At 54.1% G+C, this 22332-nt stretch overlaps 8 protein-coding genes and 1 non-coding gene across 9 annotated transcripts; 5 read left to right on the plus strand and 4 right to left on the minus strand.

Annotated features, from left to right (window-relative positions):
• Positions 1 to 817: 817 nt before the first annotated feature.
• On the plus strand, positions 818 to 2005 carry BGZ61DRAFT_342340 (uncharacterized protein; the record flags this gene model as incomplete). Its single annotated transcript, XM_046239495.1, has 3 exons — positions 818 to 862; positions 1011 to 1383; positions 1437 to 2005. 3 exons carry the CDS (start codon positions 818 to 820, stop codon positions 2003 to 2005), a joined length of 987 nt encoding a protein of 328 aa, XP_046109745.1.
• A 1066-nt stretch (positions 2006 to 3071) lies between these two features.
• Positions 3072 to 4679, plus strand: BGZ61DRAFT_132744 (uncharacterized protein). Its single transcript, XM_046237176.1, has 3 exons — positions 3072 to 3503; positions 3584 to 3858; positions 3925 to 4679. Exons 1-3 carry the CDS (start codon positions 3330 to 3332, stop codon positions 4457 to 4459), a joined length of 984 nt encoding a protein of 327 aa, XP_046109746.1. The 5' UTR covers positions 3072 to 3329; the 3' UTR covers positions 4460 to 4679.
• BGZ61DRAFT_443450 (uncharacterized protein) lies at positions 4520 to 7643 on the minus strand. The gene is made up of 4 exons (XM_046244871.1): positions 7471 to 7643; positions 6960 to 7340; positions 6365 to 6909; positions 4520 to 6316 (listed from the first exon to the last, which is right to left on the minus strand). The coding sequence occupies exons 2-4, from the start codon at positions 7287 to 7289 to the stop codon at positions 4900 to 4902; spliced, it is 2292 nt and encodes a 763-aa protein (XP_046109747.1). The 5' UTR covers positions 7290 to 7340; positions 7471 to 7643; the 3' UTR covers positions 4520 to 4899.
• Positions 7644 to 9725: 2082 nt separating this feature from the next.
• Positions 9726 to 11948, plus strand: BGZ61DRAFT_132792 (major facilitator superfamily domain-containing protein). The gene is made up of 5 exons (XM_046237177.1): positions 9726 to 9858; positions 9912 to 10220; positions 10270 to 10532; positions 10587 to 11076; positions 11129 to 11948. Exons 2-5 carry the CDS (start codon positions 9935 to 9937, stop codon positions 11644 to 11646), a joined length of 1557 nt encoding a protein of 518 aa, XP_046109748.1. The 5' UTR covers positions 9726 to 9858; positions 9912 to 9934; the 3' UTR covers positions 11647 to 11948.
• Positions 11949 to 12258: 310 nt separating this feature from the next.
• BGZ61DRAFT_584827 (uncharacterized protein) lies at positions 12259 to 14261 on the minus strand (the record flags this gene model as incomplete). Its single annotated transcript, XM_046256373.1, has 5 exons — positions 12259 to 13023; positions 13084 to 13210; positions 13266 to 13339; positions 13457 to 13977; positions 14072 to 14261. The coding sequence occupies 5 exons, from the start codon at positions 14259 to 14261 to the stop codon at positions 12259 to 12261; spliced, it is 1677 nt and encodes a 558-aa protein (XP_046109749.1).
• Positions 14262 to 14642: 381 nt separating this feature from the next.
• BGZ61DRAFT_382734 (uncharacterized protein) lies at positions 14643 to 16070 on the minus strand. Its single transcript, XM_046242671.1, has one exon. It carries the CDS (start codon positions 15904 to 15906, stop codon positions 14917 to 14919), a length of 990 nt encoding a protein of 329 aa, XP_046109750.1. The 5' UTR covers positions 15907 to 16070; the 3' UTR covers positions 14643 to 14916.
• Positions 16071 to 17014: 944 nt separating this feature from the next.
• BGZ61DRAFT_443459 (uncharacterized protein) lies at positions 17015 to 18747 on the plus strand. Its single transcript, XM_046244872.1, has one exon. The coding sequence runs from the start codon at positions 17435 to 17437 to the stop codon at positions 18524 to 18526; it is 1092 nt and encodes a 363-aa protein (XP_046109751.1). The 5' UTR covers positions 17015 to 17434; the 3' UTR covers positions 18527 to 18747.
• Positions 18748 to 19472: 725 nt separating this feature from the next.
• BGZ61DRAFT_t55 lies at positions 19473 to 19574 on the minus strand. The gene has a single exon. It is a non-coding gene; the product is annotated as a tRNA-Leu (tRNA).
• A 1199-nt stretch (positions 19575 to 20773) lies between these two features.
• On the plus strand, positions 20774 to 22040 carry BGZ61DRAFT_528221 (uncharacterized protein; the record flags this gene model as incomplete). The annotated part of the gene is made up of 2 exons (XM_046253221.1): positions 20774 to 21287; positions 21349 to 22040. 2 exons carry the CDS (start codon positions 20774 to 20776, stop codon positions 22038 to 22040), a joined length of 1206 nt encoding a protein of 401 aa, XP_046109752.1.
• Positions 22041 to 22332: the final 292 nt, after the last annotated feature.

The raw sequence follows: 22332 nt of genomic DNA on the forward strand, positions 1-22332 counted from the left end.
GATTGTGCCGTGTTTGTCCATGGCTCTCTATTGTCTTGGAGAGCCAAGCAGCGACGAAGAGGTCTCACAACTTTTAGAATACAAGCTGCTTTTGTCCAGGAAGTGGCATTCTACCGTATCGACTCATTAAATTGGCCCTGAATCCATCCCCCACTTATTGCCTTCAGGCTTTTTTATACCTAATAACTTAGGAAATCTAAGCCTTATATAAATAAGGTAGTTTAGCTTTAGTCCATAAAAATAGTGCCTATTTCTCGAGTCGATACGGTCATCCCGATCATCCACCGATTCAACCTCAAACAGTGTATGGTTGCCGGGATACCCGTGCGATTTTACATAGTAAAGCTTACAAGCTTCCAACACCATTCAAAAAAACTACTATCTCTAGCTTCGCATCTTATGTGCACACCTGGGGTAAATTAGACATGATTGGAGCAGGAGGAAACCCAGAATCTGGGGTACGGGACGAGTAAGCATGCTTGGCCGAGACATTTACTACATGAACTGCTCCATATCCCGCTTTGGATTACCAATCTGAAATAGACTGCCTTCTAATCCATCGAATCATCCCCGCTCTGAAGCCGTCCTTCTCGTACCTACCTATATCCGGGTTTCCGGCGTCGGCGACCCTCGGGCCACGGTCCACAAGGACTCCGGAATGTCACGTGAGGCGATAACGTCATCACTCGCGACGATTCGGAGAGCTCGCCTGCATATTTGCGACCAGCTCCCTCTCGTCCATCTCCACCACAACAACATCGTCTCGCTGGTCAATTAGGTCAATTGACTTTCAGTCAAGCATCCCAAGCCCGAAAACATGTTTTCCAGATCTGCGGCTCGCGCGGCTCAGCCGCTCAAGAAGGTAAGTCGAGTGTCCCGCCACCAGATTCTTCCCCCCTCCTTCGCCCGCCACTAGGAGAGGGTTACACGCGACCACCACGCCACCACATGGCCTCCGGTGCCGCTGTAGATCGCATCACAATCGCATCACGATTGCTAACTTCCATCAGCACGTCCGCCGCTATGCCACTGAGGCTGGTGCTGCGGGAGGTTCCAACGCGCTGCTGTACGCTGCTGGCGCCGCCGGTCTGGCTGGTGCCGGCTACTGGTACTTCAGCGGATCCTCCTCCCCTGCTGCCGAAGTAAAAAAGGTGGTCGTCGCTGAGCCCAAAAAGGCTTTCATTGGTGGCGAACAAGGCTGGCTCTCCCTCAAGGTTTCCGAGGTTGAGACCATCAACCACAACACCAAGCGTGTCCGCTTTGAGCTTCCTGAAAGCGACCAGGTCTCGGGTCTCCCCCTCACCAGCGCTGTCCTGACCAAGTTCAAGGCTGAGGGTGCTGAGAAGGCCACCCTCCGACCTTACACTCCTACCAGCTCTGAGGGTTTGTTTTGCATGTGTCCCGTTTTCCTGAACACTTTCTAATACTGTCCTCAGATGAGCAGGGCTTCGTTGACCTTGTTGTCAAGAAGTACCCCGATGGCCCCATGAGCTCTCACATCCACACCCTGGTCCCCGGCCAGACCCTCGACATCAAGGGTCCTCTGCCCAAGTATGAGTGGACCGCCAACAAGCACGAGCACGTTGCCCTCGTCGCTGGCGGCTCTGGCATCACCCCCATGTACCAGCTCCTCCGCGGCATCTTCAAGAACCCCGAAGACAAGACCCAGGTCACCCTGATCTTCGGCAACGTTACTGAGGAGGATATCCTTCTCAAGAACAAGTTCGACGAGCTCGAGAACACCTACCCCCAGCGCTTCCGTGCCTTTTACGTCCTGGACAAGCCCCCGGCCAGCTGGGCTGGCAACAGCGGCTTCATCACCAAGGACCTCCTGAAGACTGTCCTCCCCGAGCCTAAGAGCGGCAACATCAAGGTCTTCGTCTGCGGACCCCCCGGCCTGATGAACGCCATCTCTGGCAACAAGGTCAGCCCCAAGGACCAGGGCGAGCTGACTGGTGCTCTCAAGGAGCTCGGTTACTCGGCCGAGCAGGTGTTCAAGTTCTAAAAAGGTGCCAATGGCTGTCTTGAGGAAGCTGAATAGAAAATCGTGTACGATTTGCTCATAGATATAGATTGATGAGCCGAGAAAGGCATCAAGAGAATTGATACCACAGGACTTTACTAAACCGATGTGTCCTGTTGCTGATGCACATGTTCCAGTGTTCTTAACCCAAGGGGTTTACGCTGGTGTTGATACTAACGGCAACCAAATCACCATGCTGCAGGGCGTTATGACTCCAGAGAAGCCCAACCCTTTGCATTGATGGATGCTCTAGCTATATTGCGGAGAAGAGGATCTGCGAGCTGGAGTCAAGGGCATCAATAAGTGGATTGCCCAGTGCCGGGTGGGGATAATGATGTGCTACTCGCAGATGCCGGAGCAGGGCCGAGGTGGGTATCGACCGGGATAGAGCGCAAGGGAGGTTATTGCGCAATGGAGGTTATTGCGCAATGGATGCCGCGTTGGAGCAAGGTCGAGGCCACCTGTGATACGACGATGTTTCCTTATTATTTCGTATTGCCGACGCAGTTTTGCTCATTGTTCCTTTTTTTGATACTATTGAAGTTGGTGGCGGAGGGCCATGCTGATGCTCTGTTTGGTGATTGGTCTCCACTGAGACATAGATATTTGAGACTTGGCCTAGTCGGCGTCTGGCATTTCAAGTCACCACCATGAGGACAAGGAGTTGCGAGAGAAACAGCGTCAGTGATGAGAACTCGACGGTTGAAATTAGGACAAACTACGGCTTGAGAATTCTTCTCGAATGCACTACTTCAATCCTATTTCTTCCATAATCCACTTATCCCGCTCCGTAATTCCCCTCGGCCTCCTCCTCCTCCTGATTCCCGAGCCTGCATCACCACCACGACCCGCCGCCTCAAACCGCCGCAGGTGCCAGCTTCAGCCGCAGCCCGCCCTAGCGCCTCCCCCGCGGCGCCTCCGTTTCCAGCAGCCGTCGCAAGGCAGAATTGAAGTCGACATGGGGCAGTCCAGATTGGACGGGGACGCGCTTGTGCTTGGGGCTAGCGGTCTAGGCCTCGTTGCTTCTTCTCCTAGACTGTGCGTTGGCGTCTGGGTCAGGGTGGTGGTGGGTGGCCCTTGGAACGGTTGGCGTATCACCAGTTTTGTTGCTCTCGTTTCCTTTCTCTTCTGCTTTTCTCCCTGTTGTTGTTTTTACATGTCTTCAGTTAATCCCATCTGTCGCTCGTTCACGAACTCGGCTCTCCATCTCCCATTGCTCTGCGCGTGGTGAGAGTTAAGAAAGCAACTCGACCGAATAAGAATAACGTAACACCAACATCAAAAACACCAGAGAACCGCCGTGGCCATGACTCAACACAATACCGTCCGCGCCAAAGGAAAGGAGCATTTTCCCAACTATCCTCGCGGCTTCACCGTCCTCCGCATCTTCCAGCTCGTCTTCAGTTTCATCATCCTCGCCGTGGTCTCTTACACGGTCTACATCGTTGCCTTCGACGGCAACTGCTTGATGCTCTTCACCGTGAGTTTCCAGCCCTCGCCCGGTTTACACCAAAAGATACTGCAGATCAGATATGATGCTGACTCTACTTTTGGCGACAGGCCATCGCTACTTTCATTGCATCCTTGTACATGGTCATCGCCAACCAGTGCGCGCCGCAGCTGTACAACTACTGGGCCGTCCTCTCCCTGGATATCTTCCTCCTGCTCTTCTGGCTCATCTCCTTCGCCCTTCTCGCAGCCCAGACTGCCTACTTTTGGGCGGCCAGCTCCGACTACTGCGACTACTACACGTGCTACTATGGCACCTTGTCCGGCAGCGCTCTCGTCTTCGGTGCCATTCTCGCCGCTGCTTCTGGTCTGGGCGCGCTTGAGTTGTAAGTCGACATTGCTAGTTCCGCCTTATTGCTCTGCTCAAACACTGACCAAATCCCCTTCTGCAGCTTATTCTTCTTCATCTCTCTCATCATCCACAGCATTGCCATGTGCCGCCACCGCCGCGCCGGACTCCACTGTAATGCCGTCCCGTCCGGCACCGCCCCGGTTGCGGTCGCTGTCCCGGTCCAAATCCACCCCCAGGGCATGATCAACTACCAAGGCGCGCAGTACGCTGCTCCTGTGGGCCAGAATGCAGCCTTCAACACGCAGCCCGTGTACAACCAGGCTCCGCCGCCTCAGGGTTTCCAGCCTCAGCAGCAGCTTAACGAGAAGCAGCCATCGTCCGTAGGTCCCCAGGGCCAGCAGCAGTTCTTCCCGCCTCAGAGTCAGCAGCAGCAGCAGCAGTTCTATAACCAACCTCCTCCGATAGTCTCCCAGCCCACTGGAAACACCTTCCAGCAAACTCCTGCTGTCCAGCATTCGTCTCCTTCGCCTCCTCAGCCTCCCCAGGGCACATACCAACCTCCGTACAACCAGCCTACTCCACCTCCAGGACAAGCTGTCTACCAGGCTCCCACCTACCCTAGCCAACTTCCTTAGGGCGCCTACTTCCTTATGGCGCCTACTAGTAGATGACTTTGGGGTCGGTTGTATACGGAGAAGAGAGAAGAGATGTTGAGATTTGAATTAAGATCAAGGTTTGGTTGTATTTGCTTTTAAGGATACCATTTGGCGTCGAGTAATGAGGGAGTCGCACTGGCGCTCTATACAGACTGTCGCTCATTAGAGAGTCGTGTAAATGATATTCGCTCACATCGTTCCTCAACTATTAGTCGGAGATATGTGACCCGTCTCAAATCCAAAACATTTCATCCAAATGTCATACCCAACCAACGATGGCGTCTCCTTCAGATCACTCACTCAGGCTCTGGATGGCGTTCGTAATACAACTCTCAATAATGCCAGCCCACTTTAGGCCGTTGATATAGTCCTTGGCGTCGATGCTTTCTACCAAGCCAGGGAATACAGCTGGTCCTATGTTAGCAAACGTCAAGCAACCAACAATTAAATAACCACTTACCTCCCGAATAGCCAGTCCAAAGGCCAGGCGCAAACACCACATGTTTGAACCACGTTCGTCCGTCAAGGCCGCCCTCATATAGGAAACTTCTCTCCAGGAACTTATACTGCTTGTTGACTTTGGCAATGGTGATTCCGAGTCGAATCTTCTTGATGATGTTCCACCATGGGATGCCTTCCACAAGCTGGCGACTGGCCTCAGCAGCTTGTTCGTCAAGCTCGCCTGCCTTGACACGCAGGGCGATGAGCGATTCCCGAATGCCACGGAGGCTCTTCTTGAAGGCGTCTTCGCTTCCCATTACAGTATCAGTTGTAACGCTGGCACGCAGAGTAAAGATCTCGTCGTCAGTGAGGGGCTCAGACGCAGGCTCAAACTTGGCCTCCACCTGGTCGATGTAGCCCCCGAGCGCTTCGGCATACTCGGTAGCGTTGAAGGGGATAATGATAGTGTCGGCCAATTTTGCAATTGTCAAGCCCAAAATCTGAGCCATGGTCTTGTGATATTTGAAACCGGGGTCACCAAATTCGCTCATCCAGTAGAAGCTGTCATAGTTGCTGTGGTAGTGGTAAACCGCACTCTGTGCGTCTTCCTTGAAGCCCATGTCGATGCAAGGAATACCGGCGAAGTCCTGGAAAGCGGTGAAATCGCTACCGCTACCCATCGTAGCAATCCTGCCGTCCCAAAGATCACCGATTGTCTGTCCCTCGACTGTTTGATTCGGAGATGGGACCAGGGCAGTAACATCGCGGAGGATCTGGTTCAGGAGAGGCGCTGCAGAGGCGCGGAATCGAGGTCCACCAACACCAACGTCGACGTTGACGTAGGCCACATTGGCATCTGACAGCCAGGGTAGATACTCCTCGACCCACTCAGTGCTGCCGATGAGCGAGTACTCCTCGCCATCCCAGCTGGCAAAGACGATGGTTCGAAAAGGCTTCCATCCTGCCTCGACAGCCTTGCCCACTCCACGAATTACCTCGTTCAAAACCGCGGAACCACTGTTCGGATCGCCTGCTCCGCCGACAATCCATGCATCCCGATGGTTTCCGACGACAATGACTTCGTTCGGAACGGTTCCGTTGACGATTCCAATGACATCCCAGAGAGGAGTAGTGACATACTTTTGCTCATTGAACAAGTTGACCACGACATTGTCAGGGGTAGGTCCGATATTATATTCGACGCCTTTGTAAGCTAGTCCGAGGTTCTTATTCCAATATTGGTTAAAGTCAGATGCCTTGGGGCCATGGCCGTTGAGGGCCTTGAGAATTGGGAGCGCATCGACATAGGATATAGGGACAGAAGGAATGGACGGGGTGGAGACATCGACAGGAGCCCGGGGAGCACCAGGCTTAGATGGCCAGCCAGGCGTAGTCCTAGAGAAGTTAGTTCATGGTTACCCAAACACGAGTTAAATGACGTACGGGTCGCCTGGGCTGACGCTCAAAAACTCAACACTTCCACGCTGGACACTGCTAGGGTGTCTTGCGGGCCCTTCGGGATAGATCTTGTACCCATTCTCTTCAGTCCTCTCACCGTCATCGCCAGGGTCGCTATAAATCAAGATTCCAATCATGCCCAACTCCTGGGCTCTCTTAACCTTGAGACCGCGGAAGATGCCGCCGTACCTCGCGATGGCAATCTTGCCTTCAAGATCGACTCCAGCGTTGACCAAATCTTCGTAGTCCTTGTAGGTGCCGTAGTTGACATAGATGAAAGGCGCCGTAACGTTGCCACTGGCTGAGTAGCCATGGAAGGTTGGAACTCTGTTCGCAACAGAGCTGGTAGGATCCTCTTTGATGATATCTTCCTCTAGGGATGCCTTGAAAGCTACCTTCCAGTCGCTGGCGTTCTTCGGCTTCTCCAGAACCGAGACGCTTGCATCGACGGGGTAGTTGAGGTAGACATCGTAAGAGACAATGTCAGACTTTACTCCCCACTCTTCCCAACGGTCCTTGGTCCACTCGGCCTTGACGACAATTCAGTTCCACGTTCTATGCATTGGGACGGGGAAGTCACCTGAGAGTAGTTTGTGCCAGCAAGGTGAACACCAGAAGTGTAGTAGCGGCTCCATTCCTCGGCCTGTTCAGGGGACGGGGTGTCGAAGAGAATGGACTGCACATCCTCGGGACTCAATCCTTTACGGCGTGCAGTGTAGTGGCCATGCTTACCATGACGGTGTTCGAGTGGCCAGATAAAGAAGGCATGGAAGGCGAATGATGTGAAGGCGTAGATTAGGATAGCGCTAGAAGCAATGGTGAAGAACCGGCGGCATGTCTGATGCGGGTATCTCCTCCTAGGACGCGCGGTATGGACAATTTGTATGAGAGGCGTCCGCTCGTTGGCCATTTTCTCAGATAAGGGATTGCTAGAGGGGAAAGGGTCAGTCCACAAGCCAAGCTGGTGTATTTTAAAGTCAGCCTCGCGACGCCTTCTGGGTCATCAGGCAGCGAACTAGGGAGCGAATCAGGCAGCAGGAGCAGAGGAGGCTGATGGCGTAAGGCAACGCAAGTATGGGAGGCAGACTCACGACGGGTTCATTGTAGGAGAATGTTGCGCGACGGGCTAACTCGCGATGGACTCAACGACGCCGTCATCCAGAAACCAGCCTGTGGTTTCCTTGAGGTTTATTGTCGCTCGATGGAAGTCGTAGAGTAATGATGGTGGATTAATGGCTCTCGGGGAGTCGACGTTGAAGTCAAGGCGTGATGGCATTGGCGATGACGTTTGTCTCGCATGGGGCTTATCTACCAATCACGCGGTTTCTCCGACGTCTCCGCACCGCACCTGCCCGTGTTACGTCGCTCCAACTTGCAAGCTGCCTTTCTCGGCCCGGCGTTAATACTACGTAGCGTGGGGCTAGGCGTGGGGCTTGGGTGGAGTTGGTATCCGCCACAGCTCACCAGCCACAGCCGAAGGATCAACACGGCTATCGGCTTGTGCTGGATCGAGGATCGAGGCCGGATTGATCCAAAGAACGGACTGTATTTGGCCCGGAGAGTTCAGCCACCTGTGATCGGCGTGCATAAACCAAGTGCTGATCTGTGCAGATATGCACCAATGCAGCCACATCCATCACTTTTGATGGTCCCGTGCCTAGTCTGGAGGGCCCGTCTTGAGAACCAGGGATTGAAGGGCGCGGTGCCCCGCTGCCGTTATGTGTGGATGCGTGAACGATGTGTGTCGCACTCAGTACTGCAAGGTGTGTGTACACTTTGTACTACGTAGTAAGTACGTAGACCCCGGGTTGCCCTAAAGCGTCGCTTCCGGGCCGGGGAGGCCATCCATCGGACAGCCAAAATAATCCCCTCCACCCCACTGAGTTCGTGGAGGGAGGAGGCGGCGGCGGCGGGGGGCGTTCGCTAGACAGTTGACGCAGTAGAAGATGGTGGGATGCACTGAGATTACTCAGACATACGGCCCACCCACCAGCTAAAGCAATTGATGAACCTGGGCCGAATGCTACGGAGGAGCTCCGCTGTCGGCCGGCCGAGGGTGGAAATTTTACAAACGCCCGCCTCCCGTCGTCAGTTGACTCGCCATGCAGGACAGGGGACAGGGACGATGAAAGCAACTACGGGTAGGTAGCCGTACGGAGTACATTGCAGGAGAGACGCCTTGCACACGCTAACGGCCTTTGTTCAACGGGGAAACTGTCGCTGGCCGTGTGTGACTCCTTCGTCCTCCTCTGTTGTCTCACTCGCACAGCACACCGCCGCCACCGCCAGAAGATGGATGCGAAAGGCGTCACAGCTGAGGCACGCTGCGGCCGATGTGCGGACTACGGAACTCCGGAATGTGAGCGGCATGGTTCGCCGGTGCCCGTGACCGCTTCGTCCCCGCCACACAGCCGCTGGAAACCTGGTTCGAGCCGGCCTCATTGAACCCGGTCGACACTCGGGGAGTCGACGGCATTCTCCAATGACATGCCCTTGCGCGGTGCGGGAAGCCCTGGACAGAACACCCTTTCGCCTCCTCTTCCCCATCGCAAACTTCACGCAACCCCTGCAATGCCTCGCAGAGCTACAGTGCTGTACGCAACGGGCTAGTGACTGGGGGTCAGGCAGTGCGGTGCAGCGCGGTGCAGTGCAGATGGCTTGGATCGGAGTGGATCTTCCTCTTGCAAGTGCACATTCTGCACATCTGCAGCCAACCAACCGCAGCAGCGCATTAATAACTTCCTGTCTCTTCTCACTCTCGCTCTTACTTTCCTCCCCATCCCATTTCTCTTCTTCAACCTCCTCTCAGCTTTTGGATTCTTGCTCTGCCGTCTTCCTTCGCACAGTCGTCGGGATCTGACGTCTCGTTTTGGGCGCCCCTAACATCGTTACTCCTTCATCGTTAGCATCATCGTGTAGACGCTCGCTTGCTCCCCCATTATTCTGAAAACTGGATTTTTCTTCGCCCTCCTGCGCCTCGCCTCGCCTCGCCCTGTGCCCCACTCCCAGCGTCGCGCGAATCGAGCCAATACAATGTCCACCAAAGCATCATCGCGGTCAAAGCCCAAGCTGCCCGCCAAGCAGCTGGCGATTCTGGGTAAGGACGGTGCAAATTCCTCGCTTCCTTGCTATACTCAAGCCATCGCCGTCCAAGTGGCAGCGAGTTGGCCGCGGGGAATGGTTGCGTCATGACAACTCCCCTCGCTCCCTTTCCCTTGCGTCACAAACCCACGTACACCGCACCAGCTGGAAACCGCAGTCTTCTGTAGGAACATTGCTCTACCTCTCTCTCTCTACCTTTGTCCCGTGTCTGTTCGTCTGCTTGTCTGTCTGTCTGCTCCACCGCGGATGCTCCTGTTCCCTGTGACTCGACACGCTCCCATGTGCCAATTCTCATCCTGAGCAGGCAGACCTCACGACAAGATGACTGCCTCAGCAATAGCAGCAGACACACCTCAATCATGAGGCAACCCACTGTGGTCAACAGGTACCCTCCACACTGTCTCACGCCCACCGCTAACATGCGACACAGCCATTGCCAGAGTCGCTGAGCCCATGGCTTATACCTCCGTCTTCCCATACCTGCCCGCCATGATCAAGAGCTTCGGCATCGAGCAGAACAAGGTTGCCAAATGGGCTGGCCTCACTTCCGGCGTGTTTTCCATCTCCCAGAGCATCACGGCGGTTTTCTGGGGCAAGGCCTCCGACACGTATGGCCGAAAACCTACCATCATCACTGGTCTGCTCACGACCATGGTTTGCTTCGTCGCATGGGGCATGTCTACGAGCTTGCCCATGGCCATCACTGTGCGAGCTATTCAGGGTGGTAGCAATGGAAATGGTATGAAAACACTCTTGTTCGCCGCAATTCCCGCTGACCAACCATCTAGTTGGAATTATCCGGACCATGGTTGCTGAGATGGTGCCAGAGAAGGAACTTCAACCGAGAGCCTTCTCCGTCATGCCCCTGGTCTGGAGCATCGGCTCCGTCATTGGTCCCATCTTTGGCGGCTTCTTTGCCGAGCCTGCGAAGCAGTACCCTGCCCTCTTTGGCAACATTGAGTTCTTCAAGAGCTTCCCCTTTGTGCTCCCCAACATGGTTTTGACCGTCTTCTTTCTCATCTCCGTCACCTGCGCCATACTGTTTCTCCATGTAAGCCATATCCCTGGCCTCCCTCTCTCCCCACACTCCACTAACACCGCCCAGGAAACCCTCCCAAGCAAACGAGGCAAGCAAGACTGGGGCCTGCTTGTTGGCCAGCGCCTCACTCGATCCCTCAGACGCACTCCAGCGCCTGTGTCTTCCCGCCGACGCTCCTTCGTCGATGGCGAGGCCACCGCTCCGCTTCTGCCGAACAAGGTGGTGCTGAAGAAACACTCCCAGGAACTCAAGCAATTCAGCTTGAGGGATGTTTTCACCTACCAGACCGTCATCAACCTGCTCGTCTATTCTTTCTTGGCCTTCCATTCCGTTGCTTATGACCAGACTCTCACTGTCTTCCTAAACTACCCTGTTGTGGAGAAAACACCCGAGAACTTCAAGCCTCCATTCTATTTTTCTGGTGGGTTTGGGCTTTCGTCTGGCGAGATTGGTACCATTTTCACGCTGTACGGAATCGTCTGCGGTCTCATCCAGTTTGTCGTCTATCCCCCGCTTGTTACCCGTTACGGTGTCCTACAATGCTTCAAAGTCTGCAGTAAGTCATGCTCCTATTACGGCCAACAATGTACGATTGTTAACATATTTAGGTCTCATAACGCCCATTGCCTACTTCCTGACTCCCTATTGCGTGCTGTTTGAAACCTCGCAGGCTCGCTTAACCGCCCTACTCTTGGTCATGTTCGTCAAGGGTGCTGCCATCATTGTCGGCTTCCCATCCACCACCATTCTTCTCACCAATTCGTGCAGCTCGGTGCGCGTCCTCGGCACACTCAACGGGTTCGCAACCACCTTCAGCGGTATCGGTCGAGCCTTAGGCCCCGCAACCGCTGGCGCAGCCTTCACATGGGGCGCCGACCACGGGTATACCGTCGCCTCCTGGTTCTACTTGACAGCATTTGCTATTATGGGAGCCGTCCCGGTTTTCCTAATCGTTGAGGGCGATGGTCCGTCGGCGTCCGTGGAGAGCAGTGATGCCGAGGATAGTGATTCCTCGGCCTCGACTTCGCTCTTGATAGATGGCTCTGCTGTTCTAGATGACTCAGACTCCGAGTGTGATGGGCTGCAACCGAAGGGCTACGGTACTATGAAGGGCAGGAGAACCTGATGAATAAGGATTTTAGAGGAATAGACGCACTCGCTTACATTTGATGATCACCGTTAAGCGACTCATGGACTGGAGGCTGCTGGCTTTCAGTCAATCATGTTCTCACGATTCGGGATTGCATGGATACACGTAATAGGCGTTTCATAATGGTGATATGCTGTTTAGGGTGGTATAATGGCTGAAGGGAGGATAAAGAAAAGTGTTTTGGGTTTCTGGGCGACATAATCTCTTTGCGATATTCACAGGCTCAGTCAATGATGAGAATATAAAATGTTTTTTTTCCTAATGGGAATGTAAACCCCTGTCTTTCAGTCCCGAGCGACGCATAGTGATGAATTACTGCCAGCGTTTATCTTGCTTGTGGCCAGCTACCTCCTGTCGCTGCCTAGGTACTTAAGCCTCCCCTTCCCTCAACTCTCTTGCCTTCCGCTTTTGTCTCGGCTACGATTGTCTTGCGATATCTGTCGCCTCCTCCTACAACCATTCGCCAACCCTTGACTCCGACGACTTTGCTGAGTTTGAGTCTGATGCTGATGTGAGTCTCGAGAATGCTGGCGATGCTGCTAGAAAAATGAATTATAAAATAAATCATAAAATAAATCATAAAATAAATCATAAAATAAAGTATGAAATAAATCCAACAAGCAGAGCACCTGCAGAACACAGCTGAGCGTGCCCTTGCAATCCATATCCTTGCCGCCCAAGTCCCACCAAGCTTCTTCTAAGCGTCCTCGCCAGCGCTTCTTCGGTATCGTTGTCGCGACCGATAGACTCGCGGGTCAGCTGCTCCTTGATGCCATTCCACACATCCCGTTCAGACTCAAGTATCTTGATAACCTGGTAAAGGGGAGCCTGGTTGTGCAAATAGAAGACATGAAGAACCTCGTTCATACGGCTTAACGCGGTATCGTAGTCTTTCTCGTCCAGAATATTTCGACAGTGACCAGGCATACTTTCGATATTGGTGCCGGGTGCGATGTTGCATTGACTAGGAAAATAGTCACGACCTTGCAGCATCCATGCCTTTAAAGCTTGGATTGCAAGGTTCTTCATTTCGCCGCATTGCTCCACTAGCAACAAAAGCCTTCGTCGGTCCGCTTCAACATCCTGTACCACGGTCGCCGGGGGAAGTGACCGGCTAGAGGCAGCGAAGGCCACGCGGTGGGCGATCCGAATGGCTTCTCTTCGCTTCGGGAGTCCCTCAGCTTTCATGTAGGCATATAGCTCACAGAAGTTCTCGATGAACAAGATGTACGAGGCTTCTTCCATAACGGGGTCGGGCAGCTCCCCTTCGCGAATACCACAGGCCAGGTGCATCAGTAGCTCGGCGTTGACATTTGTCGTTTCAACTCCTTCGGGGATGGATGGCGAGAGGACCTGCTGTGAATTAGCTACGATCTGTATAACAGATGGATCTGAATGATGCAAGAGACTCACTTCGTAGGCACTTGCCGCTTCTTTGGCCTCATCGTACTCGAATGTTTCCTTGCTGTTGATCAAGTGCCGCAAGATTGCAGCCGCCTCTTCTTCGATGGACTCCAATTTCAACATCTCCAAGAGCATCCTACAAAGAGGCCCGCGTCTGGCCAATGTAATTTGTTGATCCCGTCAGATCGTACAGTGACCATCTGGTCAGTGTGGAAGAAACCAACTTCTCAAAAGGATTAATATCCATCGTCGATTGAGGATTCGGCTGGAAATCGTTAGTCTTGAGGGTTAGGCTTGACATCGTCAGTCTTGAGGGTTAGGCTTGACATCGTCAGTCTTGAGGGTTAGGCCTGACATCGTTAGTCTTGAGGATTAGGCTTACATCGTCATTCTTGAGGACATCCAACAAGTTATTCTGGTGTTCTTCCTGATAAGATTTACAGAAGCTGGAGATGTTGTTTCGCCAAATGTTCTGTCGAGTTTTGGCCTGAGTGGCGTCATCGCCGGCCGTCCACTCGCTATACCAGACGATCTTGTCCCGGCCGGCGAGAGGAAGCTGTGCAATCTTGCACAGCCCATCCTTCTTGTCCTGGAGAAGGAACAAGTTGGTCCTCTCATCGTCCAGCCTTCGGACGACGATGGGCAGATTGGGCAATGTGGGAGGGATCGAGTGGTGGTCAAAGTCGAAGACACTCATCCTCTTGAACGCCTTCACAGAGTTATTTGGAACGTCTGGCAGAAGTTCTCCGACCACGACCACGAGATTGGCCTTGTACGTGCCGTGGATGTCCAATTCTTCTTTGCTCCGTGCTTGTCCAGCACCAGTGGCATCGGAGGCTCCAATTGTCGACCCGGCTGATTTGCTGCCGGCACCTTTCCCATCCGTAGAGCTGCCAACTTCCACTACTCGCTGCCCATTCAGTTTCAATCGATGAGGCGGAGACAGAGCGATCTAATCAATCAGGCATATGCGATCGACGACGATGGTGCCTCTTACCTATAGTGCATCGTGCATCATGCATCGTGCATTTGGGATAACGCTGCTTGTCAAGAACCATAACATAGATGCCCCAGCGTCCCTTGGCATCTGAAGGGAGCTTGCCGAAAACGCAGTTCTTTCGGACAGGGACAATAAGGCAAGCCCAGGAGATGACCATTAGAGCATGTTTGGTGCTAGCAAAGAGCATTGTTCTCGATAGATCGACTTGTCCGTGGGGGTAATGGTATGACCTACATAATAAGATTCCAGGAACCAATTGCCTCAAAAGCATTACATACTGGGATCTCATGCCACTCCGCTAAATGTTTGGACCCAGCTCGCCGGGTTTAGAACGGACCCGCAGAGCTCGGCTGGAGGAGTTATTTTCCGCCAGAGAGATCTTTGGGACGCGGAAATTTATCCTGCATGCTAGGTTGCATCTGGCGGCCAGTTTGGGGGTGGCCTGCATTCCCGTCTGCTACGCCTTAGGGCGTGGGAGTGTAAGACGTGGGGTGTGGCAACTATGAGGAGAAGGACGACCGTCACCTACTCGTTGTTGAGGCGATATTCTTTGTCTGCCGCTATTTGGGGATATCGGTGACTACTCCTAGGACCCGTTGGCACGCCGCAACCGCTCAAATCTCTCGTCCTTGGACGTGGGCGAGTGCAGGAGCGGGACGCAAGGTAACATCGAGTGACGATCAAAGCCACATTGAACAGGCTCGGCACAATATCCACGATTCACTCCTTATTAGTAGGTAGATAGTGGGTATTCCAACTTGCTAACCAGAAGATCTTGCACTAACTCCATTCCCAGCTTGAAGCCCGACCTAACCCGATTCCCTCTCAGTTGCGGCAATCATCTAACTAGATCCTTCCAACGTCCTCTCCACATCTACCAGCTCTGAGAACCCTGCCAACTGCGACTCGAGAGCCTTTCCCTCCAGAAAAGCGCAGGGCTTCCGAGGACTCCCTCCGTAGCCGTAATAGCGTTGCAGGGCGGCCTTGACCGACACGAAACCTCCCTTGATCGCGGCCCAATCGCCGCGAGCTACAATCTCCTGTAGTCCCCGAGCTTCCTCCTGTCTGCCGTCTGTCCAGAGTTGCATGACCCGCACGCACGCCCTGGGAGCCACGTTTGCCGTGCCGCCAATGATGCCATGCCCACCGACGGCCAGTGTCTGGATAGTAAAGTCAACACTCCCGCCAAAGGTCCGGAACGAAGTCCCCTTGGTTCCTGCCACAACTCTAGCTAGCTTTCCAGTGTTTCCGCAAGTCAGCTTGACCCCGACAATGTTGGGGTGTTTTGACAGGGCAAGAATGCTGTCTGAGTTGATGTCCAGGCCGCTACACGCGCCGGGGAAGTTATAAATGAGGATTGGAATCGGGCTCGCATCCGCCACTGCCCGGAAGTGCTCAAGAATCAAGTCCGTTGTGAGCAAGCCACCGTAGTAGGCTGGTGACAGGACGAGAGCATGACTGGCCCCTGAGCCGGCCGCCTCTTTGCAAAGCAGAATGCTCTCTCGGGTAGATTGTGCGCCACACCCAGCAATCAAAGGCTTATGGGGTTTACCAGAAGCATCTAACGCAGACCTAGTAGCTTTGGTGATTGCTTGTCGCTCTGCGCGGTCGAGGTGAACAGCTTCGCCATTGGACCCATGTGTTACGAGGCCGGCGATGCCTGTCTTCGCAAGGCGAGCAGCGTGGGCTCGTGTGGTTGCAATGTCGACAGTATCTTCAGGAGTGAAAAAGGCCACTGTTGGGACGTAGATGCCCTCACTCAGAGGGGTGGGTGATGGGCCAGAAGGATGGCTGGTGGTGCCATTGGTCTTTGCTCCAGCGGAGGCGGTCATGATGTGGCGATTTTGGATTCTGAAGTGGTTTGCAGTGAATACGGGAGCAGCAGCAGAAAGAAGTAGGTCAAAAGTCAATAAGCAGCACAGGATATCCTCTCAGATGGGAGCTATGATTAGGACCTCCGCGTCCATCCTATTTATACCTGCTCATCTGGGCTAAGGTTGCCCGAGGAAAGGGATAGCGGTCAGGGAGGCAAAGCAACATCTGGTGAGCATCTCGGCCGAGGAATTCCGCCGCCATCAACCATCAGCCAGTCGTCGAATGGGAGTCGATCAGGCGCCTCCTTTCGACATATAACCCCCACGAGCTTGTACAACCATGCTCGGATTCCCCCACGCTCAGTCTGTCTAGCCCTGAAGCGAGTCATGCCACGAGTCCCCACAGCTCCACCTTGGACTTGGTCGCACGAGCTCCACAAGGCAACAGGGAGGGAGCATCGAACAAGCTGGGGTTGGACGAGACTTTCCTGGGAGTACGAGCTAACTCGACGGCTGCGGTAGCCGGACGAGAGTTGTAACGCCCCCTTTTCTGCTTGGCGCGTAGTTTGGAAATCTGAGGCTAGTGGCCCAACGACGTCCCTCCGGTCCCAGCCATTTCCGCCATCTTCTCTTAGCTGGCTACTCTTCTCTCGGCCGGGTGCACTATTTGGTGATAGATCCAGACTGCCTAGTACATCAACCGAAATTGAAGCCAAAACCAGCCCGGATGGCGCTCATTTTCGTTACATAACTCTTGGGTCAACATGACGACAACTCCGAACGCCCCAACCTTGCTGCGTTTGATGTACATGATCACTTGCCTCAATGGAAACACAACCTCGCCACAGCCCTGCTGACTCTCTCTGGCCGTCCATGGGGTCCCGTATGCATTGCCGAGCAAGTCGATGTGCCGCGGAAGATTAATTCTGCTGACCCCCGCCAACAAAGAGTTCCACTCTGTAGTCCCCGAAGAAGGCGGATGCATCCAACAACGGAGCATACTGCGGGGAGATGTCACATTGAGGGCCAGGACCCATCCCGGGGGATCACCCATGGGGAAGTCCAGGCTCAAGTGCGGTTTTTAAGTCCTTTCATCGCATCGCATCGCATCTCATCCGACCTATGGCCCTGTAGCGTACCCGGTAATTCAAATCCGCTGCTCCGGCTCCGGCGCCCCGCTCCGACCCGACCGGCTCCGGCTCCGACAGACCGGGGGATAATTAGGGCTAAATACAACCAGGCTGATACTAATTAAGCCAGTAGAAAATGCGACAGCGGCCGAAAAAGCAATGTGATGTACACTTGCAGCGCACAGTATCATACCCCGCCCACGGAAAACGGGTCGATACAAGTTATAGTGCAGACGCGTCAAACACAATAACAGTCGGAGGTGCGAACGGCCATTATTAGACATCAATCGACGTCATCGTAGGATATCGCCAGCTTGCCAGCCATCACAGATCATTGGCCGTCGTGGTGCAGCAACGAATTCTCTTCTTCACTGCACCGCATTCTCTCGAGTATCTACTCCGAACTCGCTTGCAACATGTCTTCCGCCGGGTGGTCGTGGTCGCCGACGCGCGCGCTCGCCACCTTCAACGCCAATATCGTCCCAATCGCGCCTCGTCCCGGCCTCGCGCCGAATGCGCTTCCCAAGTTGGCAAATGGAAATCTGCAGAGTTTAGCTGGCCATGGAAACCAGTCGCCGCCAGGCCCGACAAACGAGAATGTTGCGCCGGGGCTCAGTAAGGCGGGCAAGGTGCCGCAGACCCCTACGCCTGCGCCAGTCGCTGCACCTGTCCCGGCCGAAGCGAAACCAGCTTCCAGGAAGCGCAAGTCAGATGTCGTCGAGACCAAGGAGGACCTGTTCCCAGAGAATGTCGAGGAGATTGACTCGGATGACGAGCGCCTGGGGCCAACTCGCTCCGACACCTGCAACGCGGTACGCCGCAAGATCCGCACCTGGATCGACTCCGGCGCCATGAAGGTCGGCCAGTTCCAAGACGCCATATGCGTTAGCTCCAAGGCGTACGGCTCCTTCATGAACCGCACCGGCACCTGGGACGGCCAAGGCTGCGACACGTACTACAAGGCGTGCGCCTTCTTCAAGAAGCGCGAGCTGCAGGGCCTCCCGCTCAAGGCCACCAAGCCCAAGAAGCCCAAGACGGCCGAGAGCACGCAGAAGGCGGCCGAGTTGTTCGACGTCGGCGACGTGACGCTGCCCAGGGAGCAGTCCAACAGCGTCCCCATCTTCGACACCTGCGACGAGGTGCGCAAGAAGATCCGCGCGCTCCTGGCCAAGGACGGCGTCACCCAGGTCGCCCTAGTGCGCGAGATCTCCAAGACCTTCACCGACGACCGCAAGGTGTCGGCCGCCAACCTGCGCTCCTTCATGGGCCGCAGCGGCGTCATCGACGGCAACACCAACATCACATACTACGCGGCCTACGTCTTCTTCGAGAAGCAGCGCGTCAAGGCCGGCAAGCCCAAGACCAAGTTCCGCGAAGAGATGGAGAAGGCGCACAAGAGCGGCGGAGTCGACACGGAGCACAACTCCAACGGAGGCATGTGGATGTCGGGTGACGAGACGGCAAGCATGGACAAGTACGGTATCGTGAAGATCGTTAGAAGGAGGTGAAGGGATCGAAATTATGACAATTTACATGGCGAAAACGGATTGTTGGTGTGGAATTGCCTTTCTCGCGAATCACTTTGGGGTTCCTACGACATGCTCATCAGAGAGTCGGATACAGGAACAGCAGCGAGCAGGCGTCTTTTAGGATGGTCAGATAAACCCGGTTCTCTATTTCTTAGTTGCGACATGATTCCTCCAAGATCTTACATCCTTCCACCGTTTCAGTGCATGTTCGTCACATATAGTCATTGGTCATTGACCAGGGCTCTTGATATAGAGGTTGGAATCAGTCCATGCGCTTTCGCCATGGTGAAAAAAGCCCTCAGTCCCTCAGTATAATTACATGTCGAACGTGACTTTGAGCTTATGCTAGCGTGCCAATCAGTAGTGACTTTTGGGGGTTGACTTCCTCTACATTCCTCTCCATTGAATGTCACACACACCTGTGGCGCCCATACATAGTTAATTGGGTGTCTTGGGAGGCTAGGCCAGGTAGTTGAGGAAGCAGCTTGAACTCTAACTGACAAGTATTCCCTCTGTGCTAATCTTTATTTTCCTAATTTCTATAAGCCCTAAAGGATAGCAGATTACAGCACACAGCAACCGCTAGATACTGATCAGCGGCGCCTACTACCCCTGAAGTTACAGCGGCCTTGGCAGATGACTTTACGAGAGTTTGACAGCTTCATGTATCTCAGGTAACCGACAGGGATAAATAGATGTGGTGTTACTAGCGCTTGGACAAGACTTTTAAAAGGGCCTCCTTGTTATTCGGGTTTCCAATAAAGGAATGCAACTGCTATACTATGATTGGCTAGCTAATTATCCACTTGCTAAGCTGCAAACCACCCACACTAAAAACTCTTCACACTGAGTGATGAGTATCAACAAAAAAAACATGACCCAGCAGGACTCCCAAAACTCCTCGTCAAAGGGCAAAAAAGAAAGCTGATGAGACTGGGATTCGAACCCAGGAGGATTGCTCCACCAGGAAATTGAGGTGTTAAGGTTGACCTTAACCTGGCGCCATAACCAACTCGGCCATCTCACCAGAGGATCTCGTGGACCCGCTTGTTGAAGTGGACGAAGCACAAGCGGCACATAAGCCCTGGCGTGAGATATTTTTTGGGGGGCTTCTAGCCGAATCAGGTGGAAGGCCATGTACATACTGTTGTTCTTTCAGTGGGGTTTCTTATATGTTCATCCGGCTTCGTCGGAGTTGACGGACTGGATGCCGTTGGGGGGCGATGTTGAAACTGGGTCGAGTCGCGATGCTCGCATGAACAGCATCATCTTGGCCTGTCTCATTTCCCAATTCGCGTAACAGATCCGACCAGCAACATAAATTGATTAGATATTGCATTCGTGTTTCATCCACGTATGATCCCACATGTTCACGACGCACAGGAACACCACCAACGATGCAGAACAGCCCATCAGCAGCAAACCGGACGTTGACAAAAATACCACTACAGGGTAGGTTGACTGGCCATGGGCAGGGGTCGGGAAGTTGATTGATCGGCACGAAGGAATGGGTTCCAGTTTATGAGCCAATTTCCAATATTGTCCAAGCAACACCGGCAGGGTTGCGAGAAAACAATATGCATAACGCCTGTATATGTCAAGCATGTTTGGTGATGCATTCATTGAATCACTCCCGTCTCCAGGCCTGTCTCAAGAGAGTAACACCGGACAGGCGAATCTGGCGGCAATGACATCAGGCTCGGCACTATCGGCATGCCCCCAGCGGCCCTCGTACCTGGCGTGTACCTACAGTAGTGCCGGTGCTAGAGCCTTCTGGCGGGCCTTCCGGCTTCACACGGGCGCCCCATCGGAAGCCCCTAGAGCGCTAGACCCCCCTGAATCGTCCCCCGTGGGCCCGCTGCCCGCCACCCGAGGATGCAAAACACTGGGGGGCTGCCGCCAGCCACACGCGCTGGAGAACCTGGAAGTACAGGGCTCGTAGAGGTTCCAGGGAAGGAAGCTGAGAGCAAAAAAAAGCCTCGCTTTGGTTGGTTGTAACGCTGGCGGCCAATTCCATCCGAGCGTCTTTTGTCATCCACATCTCATCCATCTCATCCTTCTCGTCCTTCTCATCCCGACTTTCCCGCTTCCCTTTTCCTTTTCCTTCGTTTATTCATTCCCTCTCTCGTCCATCTGTCTGGGTTCCTCTCATCTCCTCAGCTGGCCGGTCAATTGCGCAGACACCGAAACCCCCGGGCACGCGTCTAAGCACCTCTCTGCAACACCATGCACGCGTCTACGATCCTCGTCGCCCTGTCCGCCGTGGCTTCGGCCTCGGCGTCGGCCATTCGCTACCGTGGCGTTGAGGACCACAATGTTGTCGTCAAGCGTTCTCCCATTGACAACGGCGTCGAGGAGCCGGCCGTTCGCCTTCGCGCCGTCGAGGAGCCCGATGTTGTCAAGCGGACTGCCATTGAGAAGAGAGCCGACCAGACGGCCGCTTGGGTCACGGTCGACGACGAGGGCCAGCCTGCCGCCACCTACACGCCTTCGATCACGGTCATCGATGGAACCACCTCAGCAGTCGAGCACGGCGCCCCTCACGACATCACCGCCACCGTCTACACCATAACCCAATATGGAAAGAAGACCACCAGAACTGGCGACCCTCCTAACCCGACCGCCACGGCCAAGAGCGGCGAGGGTGCCTTTGCCCGATGCCACAACAAGGACGGCGAGAACGCGCCGTTCTGTGACCCCGCGTCCAACAGCACCCTGTTTGTCGGCTCAACCTACTACGGTAAGTAAACGCAAGTGAACCAATTGCTCGAGGCGCTGGGCTAACGATTGTGTTCTACCAGTCACCTGGGATCCCGACTACTTCAATAAGACCAAGGACAACACCACCTACGAAGTTGCCGTCCGCCTCGACTACCTCAACGAGACGAGCGGCGAGATGAAGGAGCTCAAGAAGTTCTCCCGCGTCCCCGCCGCCTGGGGTTTCTGGCCCATGACCGTCGAGTCCAAGTACCTCAAGGGCTCCGGCGACCACAACGTCACCCTGACCCTATACAGCAACATCAAGGGCAGCGCCGAAAAGACCAAGTCAACCTCCCTCTGGGTGCAGCTCTCCAAGCAGTCGCTTCCCAAGAACCCGGCAACGCCCACCCCGACCGGCGAGACCCTGACCATCGCCTTGCCCGTCGCCTTCGGCTCCATTGTCCTACTTCTCATCGGTGGCTGCCTGTGGAACCGCAAGACGCGCAAGATCTCACTCGGCAACATCATGAGCCGCAGGCGCGATGGCTACACCGGCCGTAAGACGCGTCGCATGTTTGGTGGCCGCAAGGACAACGGCATCCAGCTCGACACTCGCGCCGCTGGTCTCGCTTCCGAATACCGCGATGCTCCTGAGCGACCCCGCCGTGACAGCGATGCCCTCGGCAGCCTGGCCAACAGCCCTGTCACCCCTTCGTTCCAGCAACAGGGCACCACCGGTGGTCGCAACGTGTTCCGGGACGAGCTTCAGAGACAGGAGCGTGAGCGACGTTAGATGATAGAAGGAATAAGGAAAAGCAGTTGGAGCTATATGATAAATACTCTGACATCGTCTTACATGGCACGAACTTGGTAATGATGGGAGCAATTGTCAGCGGCTAGTTGGAGTAATGATAGACATGATGGGTTACGTAAATAAATACAAATGTCAATTACAATAAAATATATAAAGTCTTGATCCAAAGCAATATACGGAGGACTCTTTTAAAAGTCTTATCTAAGTGCTAGTAATATTATATCTATTTATTCCTATCGGTTACTTAAGATATATAAAGCTATTACAGTCT

This window comes from Ilyonectria robusta (genome assembly GCF_021365365.1).
Source record: "Ilyonectria robusta strain PMI_751 chromosome Unknown BGZ61scaffold_3, whole genome shotgun sequence".
In the NCBI taxonomy this organism is placed as follows: Eukaryota; Fungi; Ascomycota; class Sordariomycetes; order Hypocreales; family Nectriaceae; genus Ilyonectria; species Ilyonectria robusta.